Source organism: Tursiops truncatus, chromosome 15 (genome assembly GCF_011762595.2).
Source record: "Tursiops truncatus isolate mTurTru1 chromosome 15, mTurTru1.mat.Y, whole genome shotgun sequence".
Classification (NCBI taxonomy): Eukaryota; Metazoa; Chordata; class Mammalia; order Artiodactyla; family Delphinidae; genus Tursiops; species Tursiops truncatus.
Window position 1 is genome coordinate 63370951 of NC_047048.1, and position 23953 is coordinate 63394903.

The window sequence follows — 23953 nt, forward strand, 5'->3', positions numbered from 1 at the left end:
GGACTTCTTGGCCTCGGGTCCCTTCTGGCACCACAAAGTTAGTATCTAGAATGGTTGGCTGCCGGTGAGGGCTGTTCCCCCTTTGCTCCCTTATCACGTTTATCACATGGAAGGAGGTGGACTCATGGTCTTTAAGTCTTAACAACACTGACCATCTATGATTTTAATGGTTAGAAACTGAGACCATATCTTTTCCTGAGAGCAGGTTTTTATCTTGAAAGATACTGTCAGAAAGTCCTTCTTCCGGTCATAACTTAAAACTCATGCTACTGTGCAAGAGTTTTTCTTGTTTTGTGTGAAGATGGAGAGGAATTGCTCATTGCTCTTCTGGAAGCCTCTTCCCCATAAAGCCAGACCTTCTCCCGTCCTTCTGTCTGATCTCACCGACATCACAGGGCAGAAGGAGCAGGATAACGAGCAGGAGTTCTGGATTTAGGCTGCTCTGCTTCCGACCAGCTGCGTCACAGCAGGCAAGCAACTGCTCTTTGCCTCAGTTTCCCCATCTGTAACATGGGAATAATAAAAGCATCTGTTTCATAAAGTCATGAAGATTAACTTAAATAGTCCATATAAAACACTAAATTCAGAGTCTGACTCTCAGAAAGCAAAAACCTGGGGTAGGAGAAAAAAGGGGACCCAGGGACAAAATGATACAGACAGTAGGTCTGTGAGACTTGCAGACCGACCTGGAGGCCAGCCCTGCCCACAGAGTTGAAATAGAAGAGTCCCACATATGGACATTTCTCAGTTTAACAGATCACAGCAGCTGGGGGATTTGCACATGTAAAATGCTCTCACCGGTGAATCATTCTGCATTTGCACATTGCTCTATTATCATACACAACTTATCAGCTTCGATGATTACCAGCTCATGCGGTCCTCTGCCTTTTTGAGAGGAGAGCCCTGGACCTGCTGGCTGCCTATCTCCTCCTCCCCCCTTTATGCCAGTGCTTGTCTTCTGTCCCTTAGCTGCCAGGCTCCTGGCATCTCCATTAGATAGGGAAGCATATGGGAACTGGAAGGACTGAACTAAAATCTAGATGACTTCAACCGGTATATCTCCAATTAGCAGACATGCTGTAGGAAGAGAGAGCTGGTCAGGTTTTAGAGATACAGCACCAAACCGAACCAAAGTCCTTGGCATCAAGGAGCTTACATTCCGGGTCAGTGGTTAAAGAACACAAGAAAAATCAGGGAATCTGGGGGATGGAGGTGGGTTAGAGGTTACTACGTTGTAAAGGATAGTCAGGGAAGGCTTCTCTAAGACCGTGATATTGATGAGTACAGGAAGTGAGGGGATGAGCCATGCAGATATCGGGGCAAGAGTGTTCCAGGCAGAGAGAGAGCACATTCAAGCATAACAGCAAGAAGGCTGGTGTGGCTGGAATGGAGTCAAAGGAGAGAGAAATTGAAAGAGGGCAAGGGCAGAGAGGGACTGGAGGCCAGCTCATGATCATGTGAAGGGAGCCTCTGGAAAGTTCTTAGCAGAGGAGTGATATGATCTGGCTACAGACTTGGGGTTTAAGCATGAGGGTGGCATGGGGAGATGGGGGTGGGGGACAGTTGGGAAGCCAGTGCCATAATCCAAGTAGGAGATTACGGTGGCTCAGATCACCATATTGATTGTGGTGGTGTCTCGATGGGGCTGATCGTGGACATATTTCGATGGTAGAATCGATCAGGGTTTGCTAAAGGACTGAATGTTAGGAATGAGAAAGAGGAACTAAGGATAACTCCAAAGATTTTGGTTTGAGCAAGTGGAAGGATGGAGTAGCCATTCCCTGAGACAGAGAAGACTGTAGGAGAAGTACATTTAGGGGTGAATATCAGGAGTGTGGTTTTTAGCAGTTAAAAAAAAAAAAAGGATTTAAGGATGATGTGAGAACACACGTAAAGCAGTTGTAACACCACCTGGCACTTCATGCACACTCATGCAAGGTTAGTATTATCCCCATTTTCACACTGCTGGTTTGGTAGAAGAGCCAGAATTCAAACCTGGGCCTGTTTGGCTCCAAACCTCAGTTTGTTTCTCTTCTTAAACATCCTGTCTTCCATGATCCCTTGTCCTTAAGGTTTCATGTTGATACTGTCAGAAAGTTCTTCCTCCTGTTTAATGGCAGTCTGTCCTATTGCAGTTAGAGCCTGACCCTTTGTTTGGGACTCTTGGGTTATGTCAAGTGAAGTCAGCAAGATCCTGTTTTGCGTGGTGAAGCAGGAGGCACCCATGAGCTATTTGCCTCTTCAAGCGTTATTGGTAGCGCCGTGAAATTTAAATTCCCTTTTCATAGGTCTTCATCACAAGAAAGGTCATTTAAAACTTCACTGGCGGGCTTCCCTGGTGGCGCAGTGGTTGGGAGTCTGCCTGCGGATGCAGGGGACACGGGTTCGTGGCCCGGTCTGGGAAGATCCCACATGCCGCGGAGTGGCTGGGCCCGTGAGCCATGGCCGCTGAGCCTGCGCGTCTGGAGCCTGTGCTCTGCAAACTTCACTGGCATCAAGTAATTCCTAAAACATGCTTTAAAAATATAGACAGACAGGTAGTAGGTAGGTAGGTAGATATTTATCTATATAAATACTAGAAAAATTCTAAAAATTTTTTTCATAATCCCCAATTTTAAAATGTATATAATGAGAACTGAAACATTTCTACTATTTCACCCATCTAATCTCATCTCCCAAGGATAACTTGACTAACAGTTTGGTACGTAACCTTCTCAAAGTTCACATACTCATACCCATTTCCTTATTTATTATTTTAACCAAAAAAAAAGGAAGAAGCTATACCAGCTCTGTCCAATAGAATTTTCTGCAATGATGACAATGTTCTATCATACATGTCCACCAGCCATATATGGCTACTGGGCACTTGAAATGTGGCTAATGTGACTGAAGAGTGAATTTTTAATTTTAAGTAATTTAAATAGCTATAGGTAGGTAGTGGCCACCATAATGGACAGCACAGTGTTATACATTTTGGATTTTTTACTTAGAGTATCATGGACATTTCTTTTTTGTTTAATTTTATAAATTTTGAAATCATCTCACAGAAAAGTTGCAGTTACAATACAAAAAAGCCATTTAAGAGTAAGTTGGGACCGGATGCATCAGCACATCCAAATAATTTAGTGTTTATTTCCTCAAACAAGGACATTCTCTTATGTAACCACAACCATCAAAATCAGGAAATTATCACTGACACATTACAGCCATCGAATCCTCAGGGCCCATCCACATGTTGCCAGTTGTCCCAATAACATCCTTTATAGCAAAGGATCCAGTTCACGATCGTGCAGTACACTTAGTTGGCATGCCTCTTTGGTTTCCTTCTATCGGATATAGTTCTCAACCTTTCTTTGACATTCATGACCTTGATACTTTTGAAGATTATAGACCAGTTATTTTGTAGAGTGTTCTTTCTACAAGAAAGGGCCTGTTTGATGTTTTCTCATGGTTCGATTTAGGTTATGCATCTTCGGCAGGAAATCCCAGAAGTGATGCTGTGTTCTTCCCATTGGATGTTATCAGGTGGTGCAAGATTTCAATTTGTCCCATTACTGGTGGTAACTTATTATTGGATGAAAATGGTGTCTCCACTGTAAAGTTACTCGTCGTTTATTTCCTTTTCATTTTAAAATGTATGTATGCTGTTAAAAAAAAACCCACATAACATGAAATTTACCATCTTAACCATTTCTACGTGTATAGTTCAAGAGTGTTGAGTATATTCACATTGTGAGAGAGATCTCCAGAACTTTTTCGTCTTGCAAATCTGAAACTCTGTACCCACTAAACAACTCCCCTTTCCCCCTCCCCCCAGCCCCTGGTAAGCACCCTTCTACTTTCTGTCTCTATGAACTTGACAACTTTTGACACTTCATATAAGCAGAATCATACAGTCTTTGTCTTTTTGTGCCTGGCTTATTTCACTTAGCACAATGTCCTCAAGGTTCATCCCAGTTGTAGCATGTGTCAGGATTTCTTGCTTTTTTAAGGCTAAATAATATTCCATGGCATGTATATACCACATTTTGTTTATCCATTCATCTGTTGATGGAAATTTGGGTTCCACCTCTTGGCTTTTGTGATAGTGCTGCTATGAACATGGATATGCAAACATCTCTTTCAGACCTGTTTTCAAATTTCTTGGATGTATATCCAGAAGTGGGACTGCTGGGTCATATGGTGGTTCTAGTTTTGATTTTTTTGAGAAACTGTCATCCTGTTTTCCATAGCAGTTGCACCATTTTACAATCCCACCAACAGTGAACAAGGGTTGCAATTTCTCCAGATCCTTGTCGACACTTGTCGTTCTGTTCTTGTTAGTAGCCATCCTAATGGGTATGAGTTGACATCTCATTGTGGTTTTGATTTGCATTTCTCTAATTATTAGTGAGGTTGAGCATCTTTTCATATGCTTGATGGCCATCTGTATGTCATCTTTGGAAGAATGTCTATTCAGGTCGTCAATTTAATTGGATTTTTTTGTTGTCAGAGTTTTTTATATATTGTAGATGTATCAAGATATATGATTTGCAAGTATTTTCTCCCATTCCATAGGTTGCCATTTCACTCTGTTGAGCATGTCTTATTCCCTTTTAATAGGTATTTTGTGAGGAGGTGCTTTGGAACTATGTAAATATTCCCTTCCTTATCATACTTTCCGTTTATTTATTCATTTACTTATATCAGCATTGGACTCATGGCTTCCTATTTTATTCAGTGTATTTGTTCTTATCATTTCCTATTTTGATGCACAAACTGCCACAGATTAGGCCGATGGAAGCCACTTCAAGCTGGCTTCTGGGGTCCTTCTGACATGTTCCTATCATTCTCTGAGGCACTTTCTTGTTTTCTGCTGCCACGGGATATTCCAGGATGATCTCGTACTTTCCTGTTGCAGCCCTGGAATTAACCATTTCTCCAGGGCCCCTGCTTCCTTTTAATAGAGAATGGGATTTAGAAGCTTCTGGCCCAGGCTCTGCTGCTGAACTCTGTGGCTTTGAAAAGCCCAGCATGTGATCTGGAGAGGCGTACCTCATCAACCAGCCAGAACAAACCCCTCATTTACAGAGGGGGGGACTGAGGCTCAGAGGGGATCAGGTGGCCAATGTTCCCTAGCTCGTGAGACAGCTCAGACGTGAGCTGAGGCCTCTGACTCCCTTCCAGTGCTCTTTCCCTGGCAATACATGTTATTTATGAGGTGTGACCCCGGTGGGGCCTGTCCCCTCTCTGGACTTCACTTTCCTCTTCTGTCCACTGAGGGTTAGTTTTGCCTGGGGGTCCAAGACTGCCTTTCTGAGAGCTAACCTTTTCTCTTTAACTCTTCATGAGCCTACCTTCCCCCCACCCCCCAGACCTTTATGGGTGACTCCACCTTTAATTACAGAGAGCTTCAGCTTTTATCTCCAGCTCTGGTGGATTGGGGTTGCAGACTAGTCCTAGCCTGGGAATGAGCTGTCCAAATGCACCTGGTTCTCCCATTCCAGGCCAGGGGTTCCAGGCATATGTGCCTCCCTGAAGCCCATCTCCGTCAGCTAACACCTGTCTCATAGGGGCATCAACAGAAGAAGATGGCAATGGGAAGGGCCTCCTCTACCTGCCCTCACTGGCTCCCAGCCCACCCATATTATACAAAGAGCACCCAGGGAAGCACCAGAAATGCCACCTCCCCACATTTCGAGGCCAGTGTCTCTTGAGCTTCACTCTCAAAGCTGGGTGTAAGAAACCCTCTGGTATTCCATTAGAGAATATTTGATGCCTGATTGGGGTGGGTGGTGCTGCATCCAACCTTCACCCTCTGGTTTGGTCAGCTGATAGGAACCGCCAGCCTGGGAACCCGACTATTCAACTGATGACGGCAGCAGCTACGCCATACAACTGTCTGAAAAGCTGAGCTTTTGGCTCTTTTGTATTCAACGGACATTTCCTACGCACCTACTATGTGTCAGGCATTGTGCTGCACCCTGCGGTAAGATGATTTAAGCCAGAGCTCAATCCAGTAGTTTCAGGTAACAATGACAGTACAAGTGGGTTCCATATGTCGATACAAGAGGCATAAGTAGGGGCTGCAAGGGAAAGGGCCTAACTTCTGACATTTGGTTCTGGAGTGTCAGGTTCTTGTAGGCAAGGCTGTATACAAAATTTGAGAGGGCAACAAAGAATGATTTTGCTAGATGAAAAAATTGGAAAGGGGGGCTTCCCTGGTGGCACAGTGGTTAAGAATCGCCTGCCGATGCAGGGGACACGGGTTCGAGCCCCGGTCCAGGAAGATCCCACGTGCCGCGGAGCAACTAAGCCCATGCGCCACAACTACTGAGCCTGTGCTTTAGAACCTGCGAGCCACAACTACTGAGCCCGCACGCCCAGAGCCCGTGCTCCGCAAGAGAAGCCCGCGCACCACAATGAAGAGCAGCCCCCGCTCGCCGCCAACTAGAGAAAGCCTGCGTGCGACAACAAAGACCCAATGCAGCCAGAAATAAATATATAAAATAAATCGATAAAAAAAAAAAAGAAAAACGTGGGAAGGGCGCTATGGGCGGAAGGAATAGCTTAAGTAAAGCTGGAATCACCGAAGTGCAGAACTAGTTACCTAGAACAGCAAGGCACATCGCTGGGGGTAGCGGGGCTAATGTCTAAGCAACAGAAGGCATCGTAAGACATGACACTTCAGATACCTCAGAGCCCAGGCATGAAAGGTGTGGACACTATGCTTCTATGGAGACTTCATTAAGGTTTTCAAAATAACATTTATTTCTTAAAAGTTAACATGTGCATAATAGGAAACCAAAGAACACAAGAAGCAAAAAACAGTCATTTATCATCACAAGCAATTTACCATTTGATGTGTCCTTCTAGGTCTCGTTTGTGTATTTAAACACAACTAAGCATTCATTTTTATGTAATTAAGATCATACAGTTATGTATCATGCTTTTTCACACATCATGAATATTTACCATTTCAAAGTCCCAAAGCTATGAGTATTTTGATAACCAAAAATACACTACACCAACTCAATCTGGAAGGAAAAAAATGTAATCCTTTCTTGGCGACAAAAACTTCAGAAAAGACAAAAATGGCAACAGGCCTCTAGATAAAGATATTGGCAGAGTTATGATTAAAATACTACATTCCCTTAACGTTCAATTAAAAATGAGACATAAAGCAACAGAGTACCCAAAGTATAATGCTTTTAAGAGGATTCATTATCTGATCTAAACTATTAAAGTATTAGCAAGGAGGTATATTTCCACTGAATTACTTAACAATGTATTCCTATAGTACAGCTAAGAGATGCACACACATCAATGGTTATCATCAAAATATAAAAAGGAATACATCCACATACTTCCCTCCCTTTTATACTTCCTTCTGCCCCTCTGCTGCCAACCTAATGAACAAGTCCTGGTGTACATTTCTCAGATGGTTTAACAATTCCATGTCCAAGATGCTACTTTTTTACCAATTATAACAAAGATATTTACAAATTGGTTAATTCACTAGCTCTACTTTTTATCATACATTGTCACCTCAGGACTCCTAAAAAGCCTAGATGTTGCAAAATAATGAATGAACCTTGTCCATAGTAAGCATTGGTACTTTACAAAAATGCACATTTAGACCTATGGTTATAACCTAAAACTGTCTTCTAGATATGGAGATATTAGCTAAGAGCCCTTCCCTTCACCCTTCCTCTCACCCATCCTCCAGCATATCAGCAACTAAGTACAGGACGATATCTAGCTCCAAGAGGTGGATTAACATAGACGCTCCCAGAAGACACAGCCCTTCCTAAAAACCAACAAAAGGGCATTTATTAAGGGGTTATTTTACTACCTCTACTCTTAATATACTTTGGGCATTAGGACTTGCTTATTCTTTAATACACAGCAATATTAACTAAAACACACAAATAGAACAATGGTTAGACAATCTGAACTTGTCTAAAGACTCATGGGCACAGATCCCTTCTCTGTACTTCCTTCCCTGTCTGCTCCCCGCCTCCCCACCACCCAGTGAATAGTCAGCTTACGCTCCAAGACTCAAGTTTAACAATTTCCACTCCCCCAATACAACCATTCCTATGAATTAACAGAAAAAAAAATACTTTAAAAGGTGTTACTTTTAACTCTCTATTTTCAACATATGTTGTGTACTTTCACACATCTAGAAAGATGAGATGTTTCAAATACAGATTTAAGTTTGTCCACTATGTATACACGTAGTAGCACTGAAGAAACTGCACACAAAGGCTATAGTCACAAAGTGTCTCCTAAACAGGAACACTCTGGCCTAGAAGCTTCCCCTTCTCATCTCTATCAACCCGGTGGACAAGAATAAGCATCTGTAATGCTTAGAGGGGATTTTAACAATTTTACTTCCTCCAGTTGTTTTCAGAAGTCTTTCCTATGAATTTTAACACGAAGTGTACACAATGTATTTATCGGCTATTTTTGTCATACACTGGCAACCTCTTTAACATCTAGGAAGACTAGATGTTTTAAATTTGGACCCTCTGTCCTTTATGTACACTATGTACACAGCCAAGTAAAACAAAATGCAGAGACACACCAGACAATGGTTAGTCTTGGTATAAAGCCCTTTACACTTTCTTCTTTCTCCCTGAACCAGCACAAATAAAATAATGTGTACTGCTCAGAGAGGTGGTTTGATCATTTTGATCACTCCATTTCTAAAAGACAGTATTTCATATGAATTTTAACAAAAGGATATATCTACAAAATATGTTACTTCACTACCTCTACCTTTAACATACTTTGTGCACTTCTAAACATCTAGAAAGACTAGATGTTTCAAATAAGGACTAAAGTTTGTCCACTATATACACAGTAGTGTTGAATAAACTACACACATGTAACAATGGTTAGATCTGAAAGTGTCTTCTACATAGGGACATTCTAATCTAGAACACTTCATTTCTCCCAGTACCTCCTTTCTGCCATCCATCCAACATTGGGCAAGTACAGGCACAGGTGTCAGGTGCAGGTGTCACTTAGATGTGATTTACAATTTCACTTCCAAAGGCCCTTTTCAGAAGACGGCTTTTCAATGAATTTTAACACAAAGTGTACAAAATGTGTTAGTTTACTAACTCTACTTTTGTCATACATTGGCAACCTCTTTAATATCTAGAGACTAGATATTATAAAATGGGGACCCATTGGTCCAGTATATACAAAATATATACAGTAAAGTTAAACAAAATGCATGTAACATATAGAGCAATGGATAAGTTGAAATGTTCTAGTACCTGCTAGCAAAACATCTTTTGCAATCTTCCCTCCCACCTCCCTAAATCCAATGAACAAGCACAGAGTATACTGTTCAGAGAGGAGGTTTAACAATTCCATTTCCAAAGACAGTATTTCCCCAGTTTTTAAAAGCTATTTACAAGAAGCATTATTCTACTAAAACTACTTTTAAATACATCAAGCACTTCTAAACATCTAGAAAGAATAGATATTTCATATAAGAACTTACTTGTCCACTATGTACACAGCACTGTTAAATAAAATTGCACACATGTAACAATGGTTATAATCTGAGGTATCTTCTAAATATGACCATTTTGGCCTGAACCATTTCCTCCCTCACTTCCTTCTCTCCACCACCAATCCAGTGGACAAGTACATGCATATGTAATGCTTAGAGGTGGTTGAACAAATTCATATCCAAAAGTCATTTACAGAGGACAAGCTTTCCTATGAATTTCAATAAAGTATACAAAATGTGCTAATTTTACTACTTTGTCATACACTGGCAACCCCTTTAACGTCTAGAGACTAGATGTTGCAAAACTAGGACTCAATTTGTCCATTATATACACTATATACACAGCAAAACAAAATGAACATACAAAAAATGGTTTTGTCTGAAAATGTCCAGGTATGAACACACTAGCATATTACCTTTTGCAATTCTTTCCCTCCCTCCTCCAAACCACTGAACAAGTATAGGCAATAGTATACTGCTCAGAGAGGTGGTTTAACATTTAACATTCCCAAAGACAGTACTTCCTGTGAATTTTAGCAAAAAGTTATTTACAAAGTGATATTTTACTACATCTACATTTAACATACGTTGGGCACTTCTAAACATCTAGATGGACTAGATGTTTCAAATAAGGACTTAATTTGTCCACTATATACAGAGCAGTACGGAATGAACTGCAGACATGTAACAGTTATAATCTGAAACTGTCTTCAAAATACCAGCATTCTAGCCATTCTAAGACCAACCCCCTTCTCTCTCTCTCCCCTCCACCAACCCAGAGGGCTATCACGCTCAAATTTTCAGAAGACAATCTTTCCTAGAAATTTTAACACAAAATGTATTATTTACTAACTCTATTTTTGTCATACACTGGCAACCTCTTTAACATCTAGAAAGACTAGATGTTGTAAATTAGGACTCATTTGTCCATTATATACACTATATACACAGCAAAGTGAAACAAAATGCGGGAACATAAAAAAGGCAATGGTTAATCTTGCCTCACTATAAACACACTGGCACAGAGCTCTTTGCACTTCCTTCTCCTCCCCGCGACCTTGAACCAGTGCACAAACAAACACAGTGCATACTGCGTACTGTTCAAAAAGGTGGTTTGGCTACCCCTCCCCCCCCAACATTTCATACGAATTTTAACAAAAAGGTATTTACAAAATGTTTTTTTACTACCTCTACTCTGAACAAATATCAGGCACTTTAGAAGATCTAGAAAGACTAGATATATCAAAAAAGTACTTATTGTCAACTACACATACAGTAGTAAGGAGTAAAATGCACACACAAAACAATGGTTCTAATATGCAAATGTCTTCTAACTGTGACCAGTCTGGCACAGAACCTTCTTTTCTTCCTCCTCAACGTCTTCCATTCCATGTCCTCTAACCCACTGAACAAACGTGGACCTCTGTGGCTCCTGATGTCGCCTCTAGAGGTGGTCAAACAACTCCATTTCGAAAAGTCATTTCCAGAAGACATTTCTTTTCTACGGTTTTTTTAAAGAAACAAATGGGCATTTACAAGACATGTGACTTTAACTCTATCATACGTCGGCAACCTCTTCACATCTAGAAGGCCTATATGTAGCGAAAAGTCTTCTTTCGAAAGGTTGGGGGGAAAGTTGAGAGCAGCTTTTTCATATTATATACACAGGCCTTCTATAAACGGCCAGTAAATCTTCCCAAAGGGTGGCGGGCACTTCCTATTGGCCGCAAGTGGTACGTTATTCTACCATTTCTATCTTCCGACATCGAGGTCTTGGTAGAACGACGACCAACCGCCCGATGACCCGCTAACGTTCCACCCGTCGTCGACCGGGGCTCCGCTCACCTTCCAGGCCCGTTAAGGCCTTTGTCCGTCGTTGTCCGGACGAGGTGAGGTCTCGTCCAACTGGGGCAGAGAGGTCACCTCAGGTCCCGGATCCGCGCGGGCTCCAAGGCCTAAGGGTGGCTGAGCTGGCGTCCACGTAGAGCCCCCTTCCCGGGCCCTCGAGGCTCTAACGGCCCTCCGCAGCGTTCCAGTGGCCGCCATTCTTCTCGCCCTGCCACGCCCGACGCCCAAAGGCGCCACGTCCTCTGTGGCCTGCCGGAGGCTTCGCCTAACCCCTGCAGCGTGGGGTCAAGAGACCCGGCGGTGGGCGGGATCTGGGCTCCGAGGGGCCGCCGCCATTAGGTCGCGGAGGTGGGGGTGGGGGAGCAGTTCGCTGCTGCTTCCAGGCTCGGGCCCTGCCAGTGGGCGGCTGCGGCGAGGGCTCTGGGGTTCGGTAAGACACAGCCTGAGCTTGTCCCGGGGGCCCCCCAGTTCACCTGCCGACCAGAGGCCGGAGGGCCTGGAGGGCCCCGGGCTAGAAGGCCGCGATCCGCTTCTCACCGCGCTCTCTGCCGGAACTGACTTGGCACTTCTCTTTGCTGGCTAGAGAAGAGAGGTACCGGAAGTGCCAGCGCGCGGGACCCGCGAGCCAAGGTTCCGGGACTGAAACGTTCCGGCAGGGGGAAGGACGAGGGAGGTGTCACGTGAGGTCCGGACGCCCTCTTGGCTTGCCCTAACAAACGGTAATTTTTCAGGATTCCCTGAGCATGCGTATTTCTCCATTCCCGCATACCCCCCACTGTTAAGACACTGAGGCTCCTTACAATCTTTCATTCGTTCGCTCATTTACCCCTTATTAATTGAGCACCTACTGTGTGCCACATAATCACTGGGGAATGCAGCAGTGAAGGGGCGCGAAAATTTCCTCCCCCTTGAAATTTACACTATAGTAGGGAAAACAGACAACCCTTAAAATATGTAAAAGGGCAGATGGTGAAAGTGCTACGAAAAAATAAAAGAAGGGGAATATGAGATGTGAGTGTGAAATGTGGCCACGTGACTTTTGACCAGACATACGGAGGTGAGGGAATGGAGCCATCCAAGGGAATGTTGGGTGGAAGAGCCTTCCTGGCAGAGGGAGCGGCCAGTGCGCAAGCACTGAAGTTGAGGCGTATGGGGCTGGCCTGATAGAGGGACAACAAACAGGCTGGAGCAGAGTGAGCAGCAAGAGTGTAGACATTAAACCACTCACATAATGCGAAAGACGGAAAAGGGAATTTGGTGTATTTTTCTGAGTGAAATGGGAGGCGTTGGAGGGCTTTGCCCTGCAGTATGGAGAAGAGCTGAAGTGGGACCCGAGGTAGAAGAAGCAGGGAGACCTGCTAATAGGCCATTGCTGTCAATGGGATGAAACAGGATAGTGGCTTGTACCAGGATGATGGCAGCAAAGATGGCAAAACAATGATTAAATTCAGGATAAATTTAAGATCCAGCCTGAAGGTTGCTGATAGACCGCATGTGAAGTTGAAAGACAGGAATTGAGGATGGCTCCAAGGCTTCTGGCCTGAGCAAATAAGGGAGGGAATTGCCATTAAATGAGATGGGAGAAACCATGGAGGAGGGAGTTTTGGGGAGAATATCTTTTTTTTTTTTTTTTTTTTTTTAGTACGTGGGCCTCCCACCGCTGTGGCCTCTCCCGTTGCGGAGCACAGGCTCCGGACGCGCAGGCTCAGAGGCCATGGCTCATGGGCCCAGCCTCTCCGCGGCATGTGGGATCTTCCCGGACCGGGGCACGAACCCATATCCCCTGCATCGGCAGGCGGACTCTCAACCACTGCGCCACCAGGGAAGCCCGGGGAGAATATCTTGACTTCAGTTTGGGGCATGGTAAGTTTGAGATGTCTGTTTGACATTCAAGTGGAGATGTCAAGTAGATAATTATATTTGTGAGTCTGGCATTCAGGGGAGAGTTGGAGTTGGATATATACTTTTGGGAGTCATCAGGATACAGATCCCTTTAAAGCTATGAGGCTGCATGAGAGAACCAAGGGTGTATGCAAAGAGAGAGAGAGGTCTCAGGCCTGAGCTCTGGGGCACTGTAATGTGTAGAGATGAGGGCAATGAGAAAGAACCAGCAAAGGAGACTGAGGAGTGACCAGAGTGGTAGGAGAACAACCACAGAATGTGGTATCCGGGAAGTAAATGTGTTTCAAGGGAGACTGCTGATAGGTCATGTAAGATATGGTTGAGAAGTATGCTTTTAGCTTTTATAATAAATGCCGTGAGGAACTTTCTTGTGGATTTTCAAACTTTGTGGAGGCTTTCTGATTTCCTTTGGATGCAATTCTAGAAATGTAAAGAAGGATCAAAGCCTTGGTTCAGGCTTAAGACTTTTGATGCAGACCCAGACAGGATTCCCAGGGGGGAAATCCTACAGTCAGAAAGACCCCTCTGCTAGAAGGCGGAAAGCAGGAGTGGTGAGAAGGCCAGGAGCTCTGGGCACTGCGGCTCTAGTCCACAATGAGATGACAAAGGCCTGAGCCATAGGAGTGGCTACCAGAGTAGAAAACGGGTGGGGTGAGGGTTTCTAGCTTTGCAAAGGAAAGCGCCCCTGAGCTCCATACCTGGAGAGAAGAGGGAGGAGGGGAAGGAGGAGCCACAGATCACAGGGTTTCAAACAAGGACTGGCTGGCTTTGTGGTTGATTGGAACAATAACCAAGACAAGAAGAAGGAAAGTCTCAGTGTGGAGTTCTTGGTCCCATTTCTGATCTCCCACCCTTCTAAGCAGTCAACAGCCTGGTATTGCTGGAACCTAAAGGTGACGATGGCAACCATGTACATATCCTACTTTCTACTTGATATCTCTAGTTGAATGTTCCAACAGTATTTTAAACTCCTGTTGTGCAAAACAAAACTCTTGGGATTTTCCTGGTGGTCCAGTGGTTAAGACTCCATGCTCCCAATGCAGGGGGCCCAGTTTCAATCCCTGGTCAGGGAACTAGATCCCACACACCACAAAGAAGATCCCACATGCCGCAACTAAGACCCGGCACAGCCAAATAAATAAATAAATATTTAAAAACAAAACGAAACAGAACTCTTGGTATCTCCCCAGAGCCTGCTCTTCTCCAAGTCAGTAAATGGTAGTGTCATTCTCCCAGTTCCCCAATAAAAAAACTGGGCATCGTCCTTGATTCCACTCTCTCTCACTCCCTATCCCCCAACCATCACAAGTTCTATCTTCCTCCTAAATATATTTAAGGTACAGCCAATTTCCTGTGCTGTCCAATATAGTAGCCGCTAGCTACAGGAGGCTATTTTTTTTCTTTTTTTTTTAGTATATGCGTTTTTTTTTAACATCTTTATTGAAGTATAATTGCTTTACAATGTTGTGTTAGTTTCTGCTGTATAACAAAGTGAATCAGCTATATGTATACATATATCCCCATTTCCCCTCCCTCTTGCGTCTCCCTCCCACCCTCCTCATCTCACCCCTCTAGGTGGTCACAAAGCACGAGCTGATCTCCCTGTGCTATGCAGCTGCTTCGCACTAGCTGTCTATTTTACATTTGGTAGTGTATATATGTCAATGCTACTCTATCACTTCATCCCAGCTTACCCTTCCCCCTCCCCGTGTCCTCAAGTCCATTCTCTACATCTGCATCTTTATTCCTGTCCTGCCCCAGGTTCATTAGAACCTTTTTTTTTTTTTAGATTCCATATATATGTGTTAGCATACGATATTTGTTTTTCTCTTTCTGATTTACTTCACTCTGTATGACAGACTCTAGGTCCATCTACCCAGTAGGCTATTTTTTAAAAATTGAAGTATAGTTGATTTATAATACTATGTTAGTTTCAGGTGTACAGCAAAGTGATTCAGTTATATATTCATATTATTTGTATACTTTCAGATTATTTTCCATTATAGGTTATTACAAGATATTGAATATTGTTCCCTGTGTTACACTGTAAATCCTTGTTGCTCATCTATTTTATGTATAGCAGTTTGTATCTGTTAATCCCACCCTCCTAATTTATCCCACCACCCCCTCCCTTTTCCCTTTGGTAACCACAAGTCTGTTTTCTATGTCTGTGAGTCTGTTTTTATTTTGTATATAGATTCATTTGTATTATTTTTTAGATTCCACATATAAGTGATACAATATTTGTCTTTCTCTGTCTGACTTACTTCACTTAGTATGATATTCTCTAGGTCCATCCATGTTGCCACAAATGGCAATATTTCATTTATTTTTATGGCTGAGTAATATTCCACCGTATATATCACATCTTCTTAAACCAATCGTCTGTTGATCGGCATTTGGGGTGTTTCCATGTCTTGGCTAGTGTAAATAGTGCTGCTATGAATATTGAGGTGCATGTATCTTTTCGAATTAGAGTTTTTCTCTTTTCCGGGTATATGCCCAGGAGTGGGATCTCTGGATCATATAGTAGCTCTTATTTTTAGTTTTTAAAGGAACCTTCATACCGTTTTTCACAGTGGCTGCACCAATTTACACTCCCACCAACAGTGTAGGAGGATTGCCTTTTCGCTATACCCTCTCCAGCATTTATTATTTGTAGACTTTTTAATGATGGCCGTTCTGACGAGTGTGAGGTGATACCTCACTGTGGTTTTGATTTGCATTTCTCTAATAATTAGCAATATTGAGCATCTTTTCATGTGCCTGTTGGCCATCTGTATGTCTTCTTTGGAGAAATGTCTATTTAGGTCTTCTGTCCATTTTTTTGATTGGGTTGTTTGTTTCTTTGTTATTGAGTTGTATGATTTGTTTGTATATTTTGGAAATTAACTACAGGAGGCTATTTAAATTTTAATTAATTAAAATGACATGAAATTAAGAATTCAATTCCTCAGCTGCACCAGCCACATTCTGAGTGCTCAGGGGCCACAGGTGGCTAGTGGCCACTGTATGAGCACAGATATAGAACATTTCCACCATGCAGAAAGTCATAGGACAGTGCTGATCTATAACCTAGTCTAAATCAGCAATATCTCTAGTCTGGGTGACTCTAATAGCCTCTTAATTCTTTTTTAAAATATTTATTTATTTATTTGGCTGTGCTGGGTCTTAGTTGCGCCTCACGGGACCTTTTTGGTTGCAGCTTGTGGACTCTCAGTTGTGGCATGCGGGATCTAGTTCCCTGACCAGGGATCGAACCCGGGCCCCCTGCATTGGGAGTGTGGAGTCTTACCCACTGGGCCATCAGGGAAGTCCCTATCTTCCTTTTAGAGATGAGAGCCCATGTAACTTATCTAGTTCTTAGGAAGAACTAGGAGTCTAACCTAGGTCATGTGACTCCAGAGCTCCCTGGGAGGGCACTATAGAGGGTTTAGAGGCCTGAGCACACACCAGCCTGCAGCCACCCATAGTTCAGATTAGAAACAGGGAAATTAAAAAACTTCTTTCTTGAAGGGCTTTCTATTTCAGATCAGGCCAGAGATTCTAGAGCATCACTCCTTAACCAGGAGGTAGATTCAGGGCCTTGGCCAGGGCTCAGGATCGTGCAGAGTAAGGCAAGCTAAATACTCCAGTTCAATGCTGAGCATCCTCAGTGGGGCTGGGGGACTGGTCTGCAGACCTCAGACAAGACTCTGAGCCAGGAGTGTACCGGGTCTGACCGCTAAGTCCGCCACATCTTTCTGCCTATCTCAGATTAAGGATGAAACACGGGGAAAAAAAAGTAAAAATAATGAGCCTTCCTGGCACTTCTCCTCAGGAAACATCACATGTCAGGCCTGTGACACGGAACGTGTTTGTTAGGCCAATGGTTCCAAGCTCATTAGCAGGAATGGTGCTGAGCTGCAAGCCACCCACGCAGCTCGTTTGGGAAACAGTGCAGCATCCATCCATCCCGGGCCTGGGCATGCGCAGTTCCGCCGTTATCAACATCAGCACGCATCTGCACTGAGACAGGTCTGCCTGGCAGCAGGGCCCTGGGAATGGCTTGTGTGTGGGTGTGTCCCAGAGAAGCAGCACATAGTCCTCATCGTTATTATCACTGCCTGAATCTGGGACTTGGTTCTGCTTTAGTACAGATGTTTCTCAAATTTGAGTCATTCCCTAATCAGCTTAACAACTTCCTCCATACCTATGTACCATCAATACCAGTTTTTACCTAATAGCTCTCTGTCAATTGACTCACTTAGCACAATCAGCACTACATTAGCCTTGTCCTCAGTGGTATTTGTGAAATTGTCAATTTGACATTCAGGTTATGTTTTCCTAAGATCTATTAAAGTAAATATACAACTCTTAAAAAAAGATCAGCTGAGTTCCACTTTGAAATCATCTTAGTGTAACCAAGATGCAAAACAATTGGTGTCAAAGGGACATAAGAGACATCCTGGAAGAGTTCCCAATGGCCAAAGCTGGAGCAATTTGAGCAACAAAAGAAGTAACATAGTACCAGATTACAGCCCAAAGTATAAACTAAATATCCATGAGCCCATACTTATGTCAATAAATAATTGAATAAATATATAAATGGAGGAGGAGGGACAAATCTTCCTAATAGAAGAATTCCAAATAATTTATCTCCTCCAAGATGTGGAGCTTAATCCCCCCCTGAGAGTAGGCTGCCCTTAATGACTTGCTTTCAGAGAGTGGAAAGAGAGAAAAAACAAGTAACTTCACAGGAGAGAAACTTGGCAAACACTACCTTGGTGGGGTACTCAAGGTGATCAAGTCATATACTGATAGCATGTACCCCTGACATGATGTCATGAAAAGGGCACTTCACCTCTGTGGTATCCTTCACCGAAACCAATGATCCCAGTCTAACCATGAGAAAACCATCAGAGAAACCCAAATTGAGGGACACTTTCTAAAACACCTAACCAGTACTCCTCAAAACTGTCAAGGTCATGAAAAACAAGGAAAGTCTGAGAAATTGTCCCAGGCCAGAGGAGACTAAGGGGACATGAAGACTAAATGTAATATCTTGGATGGGACCTTGGAACAGAAAATGGATGTTAGGGGGAAAGCTAGTAAAATCCAAATAAAGTGTAGAGTTTAGTTAATAGGAAGGTACCAAGGCTGGTTTCTCAGTTGTGGCAAATGCACCATAGTCATGTAAGATGTTAGCAATATGGGAAACTGGGGGAGGAGTGTATGGGAACTCCCTGTGCTATGGGAAATCTCTGTATTCTGTAAATCAGAGATTTACATTTATTTTCTGTAAATATAAAATTATCTAAAAATAATTTTATTTTTTAATAAGGGGGGGTTATGTACACACTAGGGGTTTGGAGTATGAATTTTTGAAGACTTGTAGACCTGTGTATCTGTTTCCTGTAGCTGATGTAGCAAATTACCACAAAGCTGATACCTTAAAATAACAGAAATGTATTCTCTCATAGTTCTAGAGGCCAGAAGTTCAGTAGTAGTTTTACTGGGCTGAAATAAAGATGTTGAGAGGGCCGTGTTCCCTCCAGAGGCTCTAAAGAAGAATTGTCCTTGCCACTTCCAGCTTGTGGCTGCCTGCATTCCTTGGCTTGTGGCCACCTCACTGTGATCTCTGCCTCTGAGGTTGAATTGTCTCCTGCTGTTCTGTGTGTCTGTCTGCCTCTCTTTCTGCCTCCCTCCTACAAGGATATTTGTGATGGCATTTCGTGCCCACTTGGATAATCCTGGATGATCTCCTCAACTCAGCATCCTTAACTTAATCACATCTGTGAAGATTCTCTTCCCAAATAAATTAATATCTACAGGTTCCAGGGATTAGGTCTCTATATCTTTGGGAGGCCATTATTCAACCTACTACAGTCTGGCTGTGTGAAATTTAGGACTTCCGTAGTATCAATAAGCTTCCTCTAAAATTGAAAATAACAAAAATTATATAACTATTTTTAAACTGTTCATTTGGGTTTCACCTGAAATCATCTCAGTGCAACTGGTGGGACCAAGCAACACCTTGCAAAACAACTGTTGTAAGAGACTGGCCGTAGAAGTCAGAAAGACCTAAGTTCTAAATCTGGCTCCATCATACACAAACTTGTGACCTTGGGTAAGTAAGCATACTTCTTTTCTTTTTTGCAGCGGTACGCGGGCCTCTCACTGCTGCGGCCTCTCCCGTCGCGGAGCACAGGCTCCGGACACGCAGGCTCAGCGGCCATGGCTCATGGGCCCATCTGCTCCGCGGCATGTGGGATCTTCCCGGACCGGGGCACGAACCCGTGTCCCCTGCATCGGCAGGCGGACTCTCAACCACTGCGCCACCAGGGAAGCCCAGTAAGCATACTTCTTGAAGGGCATTCTCATCTTCTCTACAAGAGGTATGCTAAGCCCTGCCTAGAGGAATGCTGTCAGAACCCGTAGACCACGTAGCAGATGTACAACACATATTCAGTCAACCTCCTCTTCATACCCCCTCCACTTTACAGAGTAAGTTACAGCTCACAAAATATTTTCTACATACAAAAACATGTTTAATTGCCATAATATTTCACCCTGTGAGATAAAGCCAAATATTCCTTCCCATTATACAGATGGAAAAACCGAGACTCAATGTTAATTGACTTACCAACAATTGTTAGAAGGCTAGAGAAAACAGGTGTCTGAGAACATGACGGACAGGAGTCAAGAGGCAGTGCCCCCTTTAGATGGGGAGAGTTTGCCAATCTAGTCACTTGACTTGTTTTCATGACTTTCATTACCTATCTGGCCCTTGTAGGCATTTGCGTTTATGACCCATGATGTGTTTCTAACTCCTGGCTCACATTGCTGGAATTTGTTCAAAGATCTTTCAACTTGAACCCCTGAGGGGCCATGCTCATAGGGTTCCCCACCGACAGCTTTCAGTGGCCTCTTGGCCCTGGCTTCTTTCATCTCACAGGCTTTCCCGTCTCTGAACTCTGTGAGACAGTCCCATAGTTTGCCCCCTGGTTGGGCCAGGTGCCTGGTTTTGATAGCTCCTTATTCTTAGTCCGTAAAGCAGAGACTCAGACAGGAGCCTCATGCACAGGGTTGGGCATTCTGAAACAGACCAGGGAGGCCTGCTGAAGGGGACTCATGCTCTGCCCTCGGTGGTCACAAGGAAAGGGCCAGAGGGTGTGTTGAGGGCCCAGGAGTGAATGTCAGGAGTTAGGCTGCCTGGGTTCCAATCCTGGCTCACCCCACAGCCCGCTGACCCTGGTCAAGTTACCAACCCTTCTGTGCTTCAGTTTCCCATATGTAAAAAGGAAATCATCATTATTTCCCTCAAAGGAAAATTGTGAGGCCCAAGTGAATTACTGTACACGAAGCTGTTACTACAGAGCTTGGTACAAGGCGAGTGTTCGCCCTAGTCATAAGTAAGCCCAAAGAACCCTAAAAGCCTCTTTGCATAGGCTGTCTCTCTTCTCCATACGCATCCTATGCCTGGGGAAATCTGATTCCTTCTAAAGGAGAACGCAGGGTTCTGGAGAGGAGCAAGGGATCCAGAGGTTCTGGGTCTCTGTCACTGTGTAGCTTGACGTGCGTCGTTCCTGGTCTCCCAATCAGCCTCATCTGTACAAGGGGATGACAAAAGTGCGAGCCGCAGCCTCTGCCGCCGTGCGGAGGGCAGCCTACCCAACCCCGCCGCCCCTCCACTACACCGCCGGGACCTCCACTCTGCAGGCTCGGGAGTCGGGGGTGGGGGACCCCGGGGGCTGGGAAGGAGCGACTCCGGCCGAGTCCGAAGCTGTCTCGGCAACGTCCGAAGGCTGCCGGGAGGGGAGTGGACGGGCGGTCCTGTGCAAGAACGAGGCCCCGCCCCCAAGGAGGCCCCGCCCCCAACAAGGCTCCGCCCAGAAGGGGATTCCGGGCCTCAGTCCCTGGCTTCTGTGGCCTCCGCGGCGCTCTGATTCCATCAGTGCCTGACTGACTGCCTCTGACTGGCCGACTGTGTCTCAGTGACCACAGACGCCATCACTGCCGGATAATCCATGTCTGTCTGGCTGTGTCGGACTGAACACAGATTTCATGGATGCCTGGTGGACCCAGACCGCGTGATCTGTCTGCCCGACCGCAGGTGACGACCGACTGACTGACCGCCCTATCTGGCTGATGGCATCTGGGCCTGATGGGGCGTGTCGACTGAGTCGATCTGCTTCTGACTGACCGGACTCCATCGGTGCTCGACAAGCTGTATCTGACTGACCGAGGCCCTCTGTGACCGACTGACCCGTTCACTGATAGCTCTGTGCCAACGTTTTGACCCCAGCTCTGCTGTGTGGGCTAAGCAGACAGCCTGAGCAGCTGATGGTGACCACGGCCGGGCCCGCGCGTCTGCCCGAGTCCCCTGACCGGCTGGCTGACAAGCTGGCTGGCTACCCTGACTGCACAGCCTCTGGGCCTGGTGCGGCCCGCCTGCCTGGCCATCTGACAGGTGGGATCAGCCCGCCTGATGGGTGGACCGACCGCATCTGCCAGACTGCGGTGGCTGAGGCTGCGGCTGGCTGGTGCTGGCTGCCCGTGCGAGTCTAACTGGATCTCAGGCGCCGGGTTCTGAATGACGGAGTCCGCCTGACTGTCCCTTCCTGACCACCTCTGCCTGACTCAGCTCGATGGACAGCGTCTGTGTCTGGCTACACCTGCCCGACGGCCGCCTCCTCTACATTCGATAATGTCAGTTGAGTCAGATTGCTGCCTGAAGTCCAGCTGACCAACTGAATCTGATTTGGCCCCTGAAATTCTCTCCCTGATGACCTCCTTCTCTCCAGCTGCCCAACAAATGGCTTCTGAAGTGTTACTTGTCCAGGGGCCTGGGGCCTAGACATTTTCGGCTATAAGTCTGGCCTGGGGGGTGGGGGTGTCCATAACAAGGCCGCCAACAGGAAAGGGAACCCAGGATGGAGGCCCGTGGGAGAGGGAGGCAGCAGGAGCAGGATTCCAGGCCAGGTAGGGAGCAGCTGGGAGAAGCTGTCGGGGTCCTCAGGGCCCTGAGCTCAGGGATATAATACTGTAACGGAGTCAGCACCTGGCGGAGGTGGGCTGGTGTGTGGCTGCCACAATGCATGACCCTGGAAACTTTGTTTCTTCCTGTTTGTGGGATATTTCTGTCAGTGTCTTGCTGCTCTTGCAGCAGGGCCCTCCCACAGAGCTCAGGTCTCCTCACAGATTCCCGAATTTAAATCTTTCCCATAGTGTGTGTGTGTATGTGTGTGTGTGTGCTGGCCACATCAACTGCATGGAATGGAAGAAGAGGCTGTGTACTAGAATAAGGGGAAAGGAAATACAGGGAATTAGATTAGAGGGAAGTAAAAAAAAGAAAAAGTAAGCATGTCAAGTGCATGGGTGTGCTATGAATTATAGCTCTTGCTATTAACAATAATAAATGAGAGCACTGGACTAGCTTATCTCAATCGAGCTCTAGCATTCTAAGATGCTGCCTTTTCTTCAATAACAGAGGTCTAGCAGCTTCATTGATTTCATTATAAGCCAAGGGAGGGATGGGAGGAAATAAACAGCTCTGCTCCCCAGGGCTCCGTCTTAGTTAGCTTGGGCTGCTATAATACAATGCCATAGACTGAGTTCTTCTTTTTTTTTTTAAACTATAATTTATTTATTTATTTTTGGCTGCGTTGGGTATTTGCTGCGTGCGGGCTTTCTCTAGTTATGGCGAGCAGGGGCTGCTCTTCATTGCGGTGCGTGGGATTTTCATTGCGGTGGCTTCTCTTGTTGCAGAGCATGGGCTCTAGGAGCGTAGGCTTCAGTAGTTGTGGCGCACGGGCTTAGTTGCTCCGTGGCATGTGGGATCTTCCTGGACCAAGGCTCAAACCTGTGTCTCCTGCATTGGCAGGCGGATTCTTAACCACTGTGCCACCAGGGAAGTCCCAGACTGAGTCCTTAAACAACACACATTTGTTTCTCAAAGTTCTGGAGGTTGGAGAGTTCAAGATCAAGGTGCAGGTGGATTCGGTTCCTGATGAGGCCCCTTTCCTGGCTGGCGGATAGCCACCTTCTCACTGTGTCCTCACATGGTGGAGAAAGAGAGGGAGCTCTGATCTCTTCCTCTTCTTATAAGGACCCTAATCCCATTGTGGGGGCCCCACCTGCAAAACCTCCTCCAAACCTAATTACCCCCCTAAGGTCCCACCTCCAAATATCATCACATCAGAGGTTAGGGCTTCAACATATGAATTTGGGGCGGGGAGGAACACAAACATTCAGTCCATAGCAGGCTCTCACAACATGAAGCTGGATCTCAGCCAGTGTGGGCAGTGGAGCTACCCCAGGGCAGGGGCTCTCAGGGGGCTGGGAGAAGAGACAGCAACAAGTTGCATGGAGTACTTATACCTCATTTACTTATTCATTCATTCAACAAGTATTTATTGAATACTATGTGCCAGGTACTGTGCAGGGCCTTCAAAGAGCTTAGATAGATGGGCTCCAGGAATCCTTGTCTGTGCCTCTCAACTCTGGTCCTATCATGGCCAGTTACTGAGTACCAATTGCTTTCTTTTTGGACAACGTGAACAGCTGAAGGTGGAAGAGCTATTATAGCGCAGTGGGTCTCAAAGAGTGATCACCTAAGAATTTGTTAGAAATGCAAATTCTTGGGCTCTACCATAGATGAGCTGAATCAGAAACTATTAGTACTCTATGTTTTTCCAAGCCCTCCCAGTG

General features: G+C 45.1%; 1 protein-coding gene and 1 long non-coding RNA gene across 4 annotated transcripts in view; one reads left to right on the forward strand and one right to left on the reverse strand.

Annotated features, from left to right (window-relative positions):
- CNBD2 (cyclic nucleotide binding domain containing 2) overlaps positions 1-7059 on the forward strand; it is a 73283-nt gene extending 66224 nt beyond the window's left edge. For 2 of the 3 annotated variants that reach the window (XM_073792941.1, XM_073792943.1), the window contains one exon: positions 3462-7059. In XM_073792941.1, coding sequence (XP_073649042.1) covers positions 3462-3667 — 206 coding nt within the window. In that variant the 3' untranslated portion in view covers positions 3668-7059. The remainder of the gene's footprint in view (positions 1-3461) is intronic. The other variant, XM_019950869.3, reaches the window with a different exon arrangement.
- A 490-nt stretch (positions 7060-7549) lies between these two features.
- Positions 7550-12108, reverse strand: LOC117308320 (uncharacterized). The gene is made up of 2 exons (XR_004522288.2): positions 11357-12108; positions 7550-11012 (listed from the first exon to the last, which is right to left on the reverse strand). It is a non-coding gene; the product is annotated as an uncharacterized lncRNA (long non-coding RNA).
- Positions 12109-23953: the final 11845 nt, after the last annotated feature.